Here is an 11,706-nt window from a genome sequence, read left to right as displayed (position 1 = left end):
CATCCAGTGCACTCCCGCAACCTTGACCAGGTCATCGGTCCATCGTGCGGGATCCTTTATAATATTAGTAAGATTGTTTTAAGAAAAATCTCGAATGATATGAGGTATGAATAAATAAAAGACGAGGTATATAATGTAAGATAATATATTTATTTGTGCAGCCTGCAGATGGGGTTGTGTTGCACCATGCGCAGGTCGACCTTGGGGCCGACGAGGTCGCGGATGTTGTTGAGGGCGTACTTGATCATGGTGGGGCGCTCCAGCGACAGCCCCCACGCTATCACGCTCACATCCTCGGGCAGACCCATCGGCAGCAGCATCTCCGGCCTGAACACGCCAGAGTTGCCGATCTCTATCCACTTGCCCAGACCTGCACGCAATATTCATTATTTATCAAGCCTTTCATATTACAAAATAGCACGGACTTCAAGGCAAAAGACATACGTAAATATTATTTTTTAACGCGGAGGGTCAGATTTAAAATATAAAGGTCATATTGTAATTTCACTAGAGGGCGTAAAGGAATGCGGTGTAGGTCGCAGCGCGCATTGACCTTCAGCCATTAGTTAATAATATGTTTTACCTAATTTAACCTTATTTTTTTCCGATTTGATAGATATGATGTCATAACACGATGAGACAGAATGACTTTTACAAACTATCACCATATGATCCATGTCTCAAGACAAGAGTCTCACCTGTGTGATAAGCGAATATCTCCATACTGGGCTCGGTGTAAGGGTTGTACGCGGGCTTGAACTGCAGCTGGTTGAAGCCGAGGCGGCGGAAGAAGGCGTCCAGCACGCCGATGAGGTCCGCCAGCCCCAGCCCCCGCCCCGCCACCACGCCCTCCACCTGGTGGAACTCCGCCAGGTGCGTCGCGTCCAGAGTCTCGTTGCGGAACACCTGATACACCAAGAAATGTTGGACATTTAAATCATTTTAGCGGTTTAAAGGTAACCTGTGCCGTGCCCTCCAGCCACAATCTTTTACGTCCAACTACACCTTAAATACTACACAGTAACTCTTGAGATGTGCCGAACCACCTAATATTTAAAAGCCTTGACTGTTTTTCTAATGAATGTTTTTTTTATAACATAAGGTGGCAAAGGAGTAAGTGACCACCGGAGCATTATTACTTACCTTATCTATACTGAAGTACTTCTGTGGTGTGAACTCCTTCTGCTGTGCGAGGTGGTAGAGCATGCGCGCGCTCACCGCAGTCGTGTGAGTGCGGAGGAGGTTCTTTTGTGCCTCCTCAATCTTCCAGTCGTACCTATAGCCCTGATAACATTCAACATTATTATTGACTGCCAGACTTAATAAGATATACTCGACTCACTCAGTATGTAAAAGTAATTAAATAGTTTTAATGACCTAAATTGACAGTGCTCATGGTACAATCAAATCAAAATTAGATGTCAGAATTCATCTGTTGCAATTGTAATTAAATGGGTAGGTAATATATGTCCTTGACTGTACTCACCTGGGACCCATAACCACCTTCACTATGTACTTTCTTTACCCTCTCCAGATAGTCCATGGGGAAATCTGTTGTAGATGCCGGTGATGAAATGAAAAATGTGTCATGAGCATCCCTGGCAGGATGTTGCTGAGGCTGGAATAATGCATCAAAGTTCCAGAAGGAACTCTCCACATACTGGTTGGTCGGCATCTCTGAGAAACCCATCTCTAAGAAGATCTCCCTGAACTCTGACCTCACTTTGAGCAATGGATGCAAGTGGCCACATTCCGGAGGCTGACCTGTATAAAAATAGTAATTATTGACAAACAGTTAATATTAAAAAAAACACATTTAGCCATTCAGCCAATCATAAATATATAACAACCGTTAATGTGAATAAAAAAAATTACCTAAGGCATCAAAATTATATGGCTTGAACTGCAACTGTTTCCAAGATCCAGACAGAAGCATGTCACTCGTCAAATCTGTTTCTAATTTCTTTATTGTTGTTGAAAACTGCGGCCCTTTTGTTAGGAGGAAGCTTTTTAATATGATCTCTTGTAACAATTTCCTTTTCTTATAATCGTTCCTGACATTGTCTGGTAGATTGTCTATGCCTTTTTTGATCTCATTCAAATGTTCTTGTACTGTGTCTGTAATGCTTGGTACTTTACATTTCACAAGTGGTGGCCCTCCAGACTTGTCTATAAGTATCCATCCTGAAGACATAGCTTTGCTAAAACCCACTTTAGCATTTGGTACACTCTGTGAAATATAAATGTTTAAAAAATACAGCTGTATTCTATAGATAAATTTAGTTTTATAATATTACTAGCCAAACCTTACCTTCATCAGTTCAGCTTGAGCAATTCCACTATCTGGTATACTTCTGTACAGAATTGCTTCATGGCTACCATTATCAGCGACTTGTTGACCTTCTTCTGTTAACTCCCATTTAGTTGTCTTCAACGGTTCAGACTTCACCATTTCCAGTGCTTCAATACTCTTCACAGCACCTATTATCTTTTGATGCTCTTCACTGAATTCATCGGCAAGTTTCAAAGTATCAACCTTATCAACATTCTTTAAGTAATTTAAAATTCTTTCATTGAGTTCCATTGTAAAATATAATATTTTACACAATTTTAGGTTATTATTTAGGTAGAGTTGTCTTTCTTTACTTGACGTAATTTGACAACTTAGTCCACTTCTGTCTGTCATAAGCAGCTGTCAGTGTCAGCTGTTAGTATAAAGAGTGATGTACCGTAAGAATATTTTGTACATTAAATCGATTCTGGTTCACACACCTACAAAAATCGAAAATATTGTAACGTAAAAAACAAAAAGTTGGAACACAAGACTGTGCTGGATTTCCTTAGGAGTAAAATTAAAACATTCCTTTAGGTATTTATAATTATCACACTGAAAAATTGTTTGTAGATATATGGTATAATAAAAGCAATTTTGAACAATTACTTCGTTCAATTATTTATATTCTTATCTTGTTTATCTGTGTTTGAACTATTAAAATAAATATTTTGTTCTTCGCCTAAAATAAACAAATCGATTTTAGAAATATAAAGGCTTAAAGTCGATACGAACTTAAACAACAGACATCACTTTATTTTTTGCGTGTAACTTGATTACTGCTTGTCATTGGCTGTCATTCTAGTATTTAGTTGTGAGTGTGTGTAATATCAACGAAGGCTTTACTTTACCCGCAATTTTTCGATTTGATGCAATTTAGTGATCTTTGATGTAAATTTTCAACGGCTTTAGAAACGTGTAATCTGATACTGAAAGGTAAGTTTTAAATGAATTCATAGTAATCTTGTGAAATAAAAAAACTTATCTATCGTCCATTTAGTAATATTCGTGGAGCACCGGTATACACTAATTATCCTGTTTAATATGTGCAAAAAATTCGTATTCCTTATTTTTCCTAGCCCATATTTACTTGCAATATTCAAATTACGCATACTACTTTTCTGATTTAGTATTTAATACGGTTATATGTTATTTAAAATTATTAGTTATTAAATAGAATTTTTAATTGTGAAATAGAAAACGAATTATTGTCAAATCAAGCATATTTATGACAATTTTTAGTTCAGTGCTGCTCTAGATTTTGTTTTAATTTTGGCTAATTATTGTAAAAATTATAAATATTTGTTATACATAAAAATGATATTGCAACTATTCATGATATATTCAAAAATTAATTGCACATTTATATATTGTAATGTTTTGCATACAATAGTATATCTTATTTGTCTATTTAATGTAGACTTTTACAGATTACACAAAAATTAGTGACTGTAAAAAATAAAAAATTGTTAACTAAATTTCAACTGTGCTACCTAGAATATTTTAAGTATTGAATACATGTTTGAATGATTTGAATTTCTAGATGTCCCGGTTAGATTTGGTGATATTTGGAGCTACAGGATTCACTGGCAAACATGCTGTGATGGAATGTGCTAGAATTGCCAAGAAGAAGACCGGCCTCACTTGGGGCATTGCAGGCCGGTCACAGTCAAAGCTGAATGCTGTACTTGAGGAAGCAACTAAAAAGACTGGTAGGTTTATAGGCTTTCTTACATTACTAATATTAAAAATGAAAATGTTTGGATGGATGGATGTTTGTGACAAGGTATCTCCAGAAGGAGGCTGCATGGAATAAATGTAGGACATGGTCTGGAAGATCACATGGACTTTTAACTAAGTTTTTTTTTAATGGCGCGCACACGACAGCTATTATATATTGTATATTTATATTTATTATAAAATTTTATATATAAAATTGTCGTGTCACAATTTTCGTTTCCATACTCCTCCGAAACGGCTTCACCGATTCTCATGAAAATTTTGCGAGCATATTGAGTAGGTCTGAAAATCGCCCAACATCTATTTTTAATCCCGCGCGGACGGAGTCGCGAGCGACAGCTAGTATTTTTATAATTTTCATAATGAATAAAATTATTTCACAAAGATAAGTAATAAATTATTATGGTCAATGATATTTCTGAATGAATTTTGTATATTACAGATTATAAAAATAAATGTGACAACCCTAGGTCGTTTCCAGCGCAAAAATATCTGTTGCGAGATAAAATATACAATGAGACATCAATTTTCAATGTATTCGCATTAACTTAGACGGATCGCCATTGTCTCTTTACTATAAAAATACGTAAAATAATCACAAAAAAACATGATTATATTAGTTTTTTTTAACAATTGAAGTTGTTGAGATTTTTTTACACATGTTATTACCCTAATAACAAAGATTATGTTTTTCGGGAGTTACTATACACTAATTAAATAAGATTAGTTCATGGCACAAGGAAATTAGTTCGTACCTAGACCGAAATACACCACAGTTAAGTAATCTTACGAATATTATAAAAGCTACTGTTTGTTAGGATGTATTATGCTAAATGCAAAATTTCAAATCTCTGGACGTCCCGTATCTACGATGTGAACATACAGACAAATCGACAAATTATTAACAATCATTGGTTTAAGTTTTCTAGCATCAATAAAAGACCACTGAAACCATTTTTTCGCATGTTATCGATGTAAATAGGCCTATTATTTTAATTTTTAAAATGTCCGTAACTTTCCATTGCCATCTAAAAAAATTTTACTCCTCCAACAATGGAGAAAAGGCGCGAAATGTTAAGTGAATCTTACTACAGTATATTAATGGAATTAAACTCATATTGGTTATGCCTTTTTATAAATTAGCGCCCACAAACATAGAAAAACTGACAAAATTTTACGTTTATTACTTTAAATTCTTAAACGTCGAAGACTAAAAATAGATAGTGTTGAATTGTTCTATTGAAATTTCAAGGTCACAAAAGGCGGTGAAATTTGAATAGCCTACTGGCAAACGTTAAAATCCGCCACTGGCTGTGCGTACATATATTAATCAGTCAGTTTACTCTTTTATGTATTGAAAAAAAGTTTGGCATTGCGTGCTGTTTATAATATATATTATTATACCAATAGCACGACTATCATCTATTATTATAATATATAATTGATTAATGATGTTTACTATATAAATATAAACATATACTTGAATTATATAACCTTGATTAGTGTCAAGGTTACCGTTATGTGTGACCTAATGATAAAATCATACAGGTCCGAATTAATCTTATGGGAGGGGAGGGGACACATAGAAAGAGAATATTTACCCTTTCTTTGCGTCCCCTATAATTGTAATAAATAGACGCGTCGCAACCGGAACTTTGTGTCGTCAATATGAAATCGAGACATAAACTAGAATCGTTATTGTCTTAGATCATCGACGTTGTTTATAACATGAACTGTTCTACGTCATGTTGGTAACACTGATTACTAATTACTTATATATAAAGGAAATACATCGTAATAATGTTACTATGGTAAAGTCATTAGCTGTTTGTTTTTTCAAATGATGGCAAACGAGACAAGGTTCTATATAGTTCGAATACTAAAAAGGGATTTTGTATTTGATAATTTTCCTATAAATTTAGTAGATGCATGAATTATTTTATAGTAGGTACTCATCAAGGTTTTAATTTAAATCGATACAATAATGTAGATGTAGATTTTTTGTGTTTTATATTATTGTCGTCACTGGTATAATTAAATGGAATTAGTTATGCAAGTCCGCCATGATTTAAGGAAGTAAGGAAATGTAAATTTATCCTCATTCTCTACACTACTTTATCCAATTTATAGGTCAAGGGACAAAAACAATTCTCGTACCCTCCTCCTATCATCTAAGTACAGTGGTATCCAAACTTTATAGACGCTAGCAATATCGCATTAATCATATGGCAACCATCTGTAAAGTCATGCAGCTGAACACGAGCTGTGTTAAAGTTTGAATCTTTTAATACACGAAGAAACATAATGATATCAGATTTGAGTTTTGTGTACCTGCAATGTTAGATATAAAAATAATCATTTAACCTTCAGGCATCGTCTGAGCGTAGGTGACTGATGATATCACAAACTTGTTGCCGAACATTCCTAATCGTTAACTGACATAAATTTTATTATTCGTAATCTTATATTTTTATAATAAAAAATATAAAACGATTTTAAAATTGTCGGTTGTGATGTCGCTAGACCGCACTGGGGAGCCTATCCTAAGTTAGGAGTTTACTCAACCAAGCTTATCATGGCACGTTTCTTGAATAAAAGTCTTTGAAATTCCTCGCAGATATGTACACGTTGCATTACGATCTGGATGATTAAAAAAATATTCATCAACGTGTCAAGAGGTGATTATTTTTTTTGTAAGCTTAGAACAGACAATATATCAATTGACAAAAAAGTCGACAATGATAAATTATTGTGTCGTAGTTGTTGACTAGGTAAAACTTACGAGCAAAGGTCGCGTACTTTATAACAGTTATAACGAACATGTAAATAATACAGTAACTAAGTATTGACTTTGTGTAACTTTGCGTGCAAATATCGTGGAATAATTAATTTTCCCAGCGACTGAGAATGTCTTGTTCTCTTATAATTTACGAGCATTTATGAATTGTGAACAGTTTTTAATAATTACGTAATTCATTTGTAAATGTTGTAAGTTTTTTTATAATTTTTAATAATTAAATTCTGAATTAATAACGCTTGCAACATCGTATCATCAGCAAAATTTGTATATAAATTTTCGGAATTAAAAATCGTGCGTAAAACTCATATAATCTTATTAATATTTTAAATACGAATGTTATGATGGATGGATGTTTGTCAGAAGGTATCTTCGAACGGCGGAATGGATCTCGCTGAATTTGAAATAGTTGTAGAACATAGTCTGGAGGAATACACAGGCTACTAATTAAGTACTTTTTCAATTCTGCGCAGACAGAGTCGCGGGCAACAGCTAGTGAGATGTGTAGACTAATCCTTATTGCAGTTAAATTACAAAGACAAATGTCGTGTTATTTTCTATTATCAGTGTTGATATCTTGTTTCTTAACCGCGATAGGTTTTCCACGACAGGTAATACGACTAGAGTGGTATGGTGAAACAAATTAGTAATCTCATAGTATAGTTAGTCACTATAAATGTAGCAAACAAACACTAATAATTGTTAATAATGTACATAATTACATTTACCAATGGGACTAGTCTGATTTGAATACCTTCAATGTAGACATTCTCATTTAAAGACATATGATTGAAATTTCGCGACCACGCCCGCGCGCGAGATCTATGTTGTGATCAAGAATTGATAGTTACGGTGGGTTTGTGAGTCCTAAATCGCATTTTAAAACGTATTGTTATTTTAGTACTGTCAAAATTTATACAAAGATTTCAAAGTCTCAGAAACCTACGATAGTCGCGTGCGCTTTAGCGGTCGCACTAGTAGAAATAGATTACTAGACTAGACTCTATAAAAATCATGGTCGAAAGTATTATACTAATTGAAATCTTTCCATCTTATGATAAAAACAACTAATCGGAGTCTGTTGTCAGGCGAGGATCTGTCGTCAATCCCGGTGCTTATCGCGGATGTTGGTGATGAAGAGTCCTTGTTGGCGATGTGTCAGCGTGCGAAAGTGCTGGTCAACTGCTGCGGCCCGTATCGGCTGTACGGTGAGCCCGTGGTGGCGGCTGCGGTGCGAGCGAAGACACACTATGTCGATGTCAGCGGGGAACCACAGGTATTTTTTTAAACAAGGCTTCAAACGCGCAACGTTAACAGTAAATTAATTATCGTCGCCCATGGACACCATCAGATCTGCAGATGCGTTGCCGACTCAAAGTAACTTGTAGTGTAGTCTGGCTACGAGAAATTGCTTATATCTTACAAGTTGTTTTAAAATCATTCTGTCTCTCTCATTCTTTGAACAAACAGAAGCAACAATATTATGTCAATAAAATTGTCATGGTTCTTCACGACTAACATACAGTTTCTGCCTTCAAGGTTATTACGTGGGCCTTTCCGTTATTGTATAAGAAGTCTACACTAAGGTTATCCCTTAGTGATAAATGAACTGTTGTTGTCAGTTCATAGAGACAATGCAGCTGCGGTATGACGGGCCGGCGCGGGAGGCGGGCGTGTACGTGATCAGCGCGTGCGGCTTCGACAGCATCCCCAATGACCTCGGCGTCGTCTTCCTCGAGCAGAACTTTGAAGGTCACCATATAAACATCTTTCATATTTACGTTTTCACTATCTGACAATGAAAGGAAGGAATGGATGATGCTATTTTAAAAATTAAAAAAATAATTTTGAGACAAAACCAATTGATAAAATAAAATTAAAGGGTGTTTCCCATTTGATAAGAGAGTACAAAAATCTTTTAAATTAAACTCAAAAATTGATAGCGATTATACAGGCTGTTCCAAAATTATGATTGAATATTGTTTCGATATTCGTATTTTTTGGAAAGAAAGTTTTGTTCTATCTAAAAGAGTAGCATGTTACGGAATGTATGGTCTTTCCCGAACATCAGTATAAATAAATAAACATTGTCGTTGTAAAAACAAATAGTAAGAATTGAATAAAACTCAACTAAACTTACTTAAACGGAATCGCTTTATTAATTAAGTGGTCTGTTAATTCTAGTATTTACTTAGCAGTTTATAACATTTTTATGGCGTTCTATACTATCTGCTGATTGCTTTAAACATAAGTCTAATGTTAATTATGTGCAAATCGAGAAAGTGCATCGACCTACATATGTTCGCGTGAGTATCAGCACAATCAGTTGTAACATTCTATTGTTCTCTTTTTCATCTGTTATAGCTCACTTAGCGACTGTGACTATGAGATCATATAAATTGTAATACATTTGTAGAATTAAGGTATGAAAATCAGTTCACCAATTAAAATTTCTTAGGTCTTACAGACATCATCTTCAAGTCGGTTTAAAAGAAAATGGGTAAAGGAAATAAGATGAGGAACGACTTTATGTCTTCTATGTTCAGTTATTTGATAGTTATGTAAAAGTACGTGGTGCGTGTATCAGGTACTCTGAACTCTGTGGAGTCGTACATAAGTACGCACGTGGCGGAGGAGCAGAGCGCACTGGCTCGCCGGCATGGCGTCGTGCACCGCGGCACCTGGGAGTCTGTCGTATACGGGTAACTAACTAATAAGTACCTTGTCACGTCTGAAAAAGGCCTTAAGTCTTGTACTTTATATTCCAAATAGTAACACCCTGTAAACAGACTTTTGGTTTTAGGGCTGATATACAAGGATTAATTCAAGGCATCAACTGGCAACTTAGTGGTCGGTGTTTGATCGTCTACGGTGGTCTTTACAGTTGTTTCCCGTTAGACCGATCGCTTCACTGATCAAATGGTCCAATGCAATGTTCTTCCTATTGGTTCGATTGATTATACATTTGGTAAAAAGTGTTTGCATTCGACCGATTCTAATAACCGTGTACAGTCATATACAAAAGTTTTATTGAATATATTTATACCTCGTTAGGATCCATCTCTAAAATAAAAGTAAACAAAGGAACTTCAAATTCCGGATAATATTGCTGTTATTTAATTTATTAGAATGAAAATGACTCAACATGACTGTACATAAAATATAAGACTTCACTATATTCTTATGATTACGACTTATCTTTAAAGTTTATTTTTGCTTATATTTGTTGGATGCTAATATTTGATCAGTCAACAACGACAACTCCATATGTTTATATATCGACTGTTCTAGAAGCAATGTAAGAAATCCATTACCGGTTATAGTTAATGAATGTGTACAGTGATACAGTTTTGAGTGAGCAATGTACGTTGTTGCAGCGTGACGCATCGCCGCGAGCTGCCCGCGCTCCGCAAACAGCTCTACCCCGACCGTCTGCCCCCCTTCACACACAAGCTCTGCAAACGGTACTGCCCCGCTGCCCCCACACATTGCCCCGCTGCCCCACACACTGCCCTGCTGCCCCACACACTGCCCCGCTGCCCCACACACTGCCCCGCTGCCCCACACGCTGAACACCATACACAATATGCAACATCTTCATTTTAACACTTTTTCGTTACTACCATACAAATTTCCATTCAACTTTTTAAATCCTTTCGACCCCAAATTTCATTTAAATCGGTTCAGTAGTTTTAGCGTAACAGCGAGACAGACAGACTGAGTTATTTTCGCATTCATTATATTAGCAAAGATTTCTTCCCGGGAAAGTGTAGCTTGCTAATAGCAAAATAATTAATCCAATCAATTCAGTAGTTTCGGGATCCATTCTAATGCAAACAAACAAATATTTCCACTTCATAATATTAATTTATATAATTTCATATTACAGTTCGATACATAAGAAAGATGGAGGCTGGTGCGTCCCCTTCCCCGGAGCTGACTCCTCCATAGTGTACAGGAGCCAGCGCGAGCTGCACAACCACACGAACAAGCGCCCCGTACAGTTCGCTGTCTACTTCCACTTCCCCAACCTCCTGTCTCTCCTCGCTGTGCTCTTTGTTGGCTTCATCCTCGTCGTCTTCTCTATGACGAAGGTCACCAGGAACTGGCTAATTGACTATCCGAGGCTCTTCTCTTTCGGCGCTGTGACTGATGATGTGAAGGAGGAGGTGATGGACAATACCTACTTCCAAATGTTACTGTACGGAGAGGGCTGGGAGAAAGGATCGGACGAAACTAAGCCGCCTAATAAAAAGATGGTCGCTAAGGTAACTTTTAGTAACTGAATATTTTATTATAGGAAAAAAAAAGGTTGACGTGAGCAACAACTGCGTGCCGTGCTCGCTGCAATAACATCACCTCACAGAAGACACATCTTCAGTTAATGCAATTCCAAGTGTAATCTGACATGTGTGCGTGTCGGAGGACTCGTTTTACTTCTCTTTCTCTTCCCTTCATTTTCTTAGAAGAAAATTATGATAAAAGGAAGTGAACACATAGGATGAGAATATTTTCCCCTTTTCGTCGATTAAAGACAACAACGCATCTGCAAATGCCATTATCTGTTGGTTTGTTACAATATAACAAAAAGTGAACATCTCCCGTGCTTGAATGACAAATAATATTGTTGCAGGTGTCAGGCAGGAACCCAGGATACGGCGCGACCGTGGTGGCCTTGCTGCACTCCGCCCTCACCCTGCTGCATCACACCGACCACATGCCTCCACCGTATGTATACATCTCCACACCTCCACATCTCCACACCTCCACATCTCCACACCTCCACACCTCCACACCTCCACACCTCCACACCTCCACACCTCCACACCTCCACACC

General features: G+C 36.6%; 2 protein-coding genes across 4 annotated transcripts in view; one reads left to right on the top strand and one right to left on the bottom strand.

The window, feature by feature from the left end:
- Positions 1 to 129: 129 nt before the first annotated feature.
- alpha-PheRS (phenylalanine--tRNA ligase alpha subunit) lies at positions 130 to 2,677 on the bottom strand. Its single transcript, XM_013308598.1, has 6 exons — positions 2,312 to 2,677; positions 1,876 to 2,230; positions 1,487 to 1,764; positions 1,144 to 1,284; positions 699 to 906; positions 130 to 370 (listed from the first exon to the last, which is right to left on the bottom strand). The coding sequence occupies exons 1-6, from the start codon at positions 2,582 to 2,584 to the stop codon at positions 150 to 152; spliced, it is 1,476 nt and encodes a 491-aa protein (XP_013164052.1). The 5' UTR covers positions 2,585 to 2,677; the 3' UTR covers positions 130 to 149.
- Positions 2,678 to 3,120: 443 nt separating this feature from the next.
- LOC106115266 (saccharopine dehydrogenase-like oxidoreductase) overlaps positions 3,121 to 11,706 on the top strand; it is a 12,537-nt gene continuing 3,951 nt past the window's right edge. Inside the window, exons 1-8 of one of the 3 annotated variants that reach the window (XM_013308600.1) lie at positions 3,121 to 3,268; positions 3,876 to 4,044; positions 7,958 to 8,145; positions 8,492 to 8,621; positions 9,457 to 9,571; positions 10,247 to 10,333; positions 10,759 to 11,137; positions 11,503 to 11,597. In XM_013308600.1, the coding sequence (XP_013164054.1) occupies positions 3,876 to 4,044; positions 7,958 to 8,145; positions 8,492 to 8,621; positions 9,457 to 9,571; positions 10,247 to 10,333; positions 10,759 to 11,137; positions 11,503 to 11,597 (1,163 nt within the window). In that variant the 5' untranslated portion in view covers positions 3,121 to 3,268. The remainder of the gene's footprint in view (positions 3,269 to 3,875; positions 4,045 to 7,957; positions 8,146 to 8,491; positions 8,622 to 9,456; positions 9,572 to 10,246; positions 10,334 to 10,758; positions 11,138 to 11,502; positions 11,598 to 11,706) is intronic. The other 2 variants (XM_013308602.1, XM_013308599.1) reach the window with 2 other exon arrangements.

Source organism: Papilio xuthus, unplaced genomic scaffold, assembly GCF_000836235.2.
Source record: "Papilio xuthus unplaced genomic scaffold, Pxut_1.1 DF827870.1, whole genome shotgun sequence".
NCBI lineage: Eukaryota > Metazoa > Arthropoda > Insecta > Lepidoptera > Papilionidae > Papilio > Papilio xuthus.
Note: the sequence above shows the minus strand (reverse complement) of the source record. Positions and strands in the feature narration are given on the sequence as shown.

What these genes read in the sequence shown, in the direction of transcription:
- alpha-PheRS (XM_013308598.1), bottom strand. Translation starts at nt 2,584, where the DNA reads ATGGAACTCAATGAAAGAATTTTAAATTACTTAAAGAATGTTGATAAG. An exon ending in ATATAATTTTGATGCCTTAG is followed by an intron (nt 1,765 to 1,875) that starts GTAATTTTTTTT and finishes ATTTTTATACAG; the next exon opens with GTCAGCCTCCGGAATGTGGC. An exon ending in GATATTCGCTTATCACACAG is followed by an intron (nt 371 to 698) that starts GTGAGACTCTTG and finishes TATTGCGTGCAG; the next exon opens with GTCTGGGCAAGTGGATAGAG.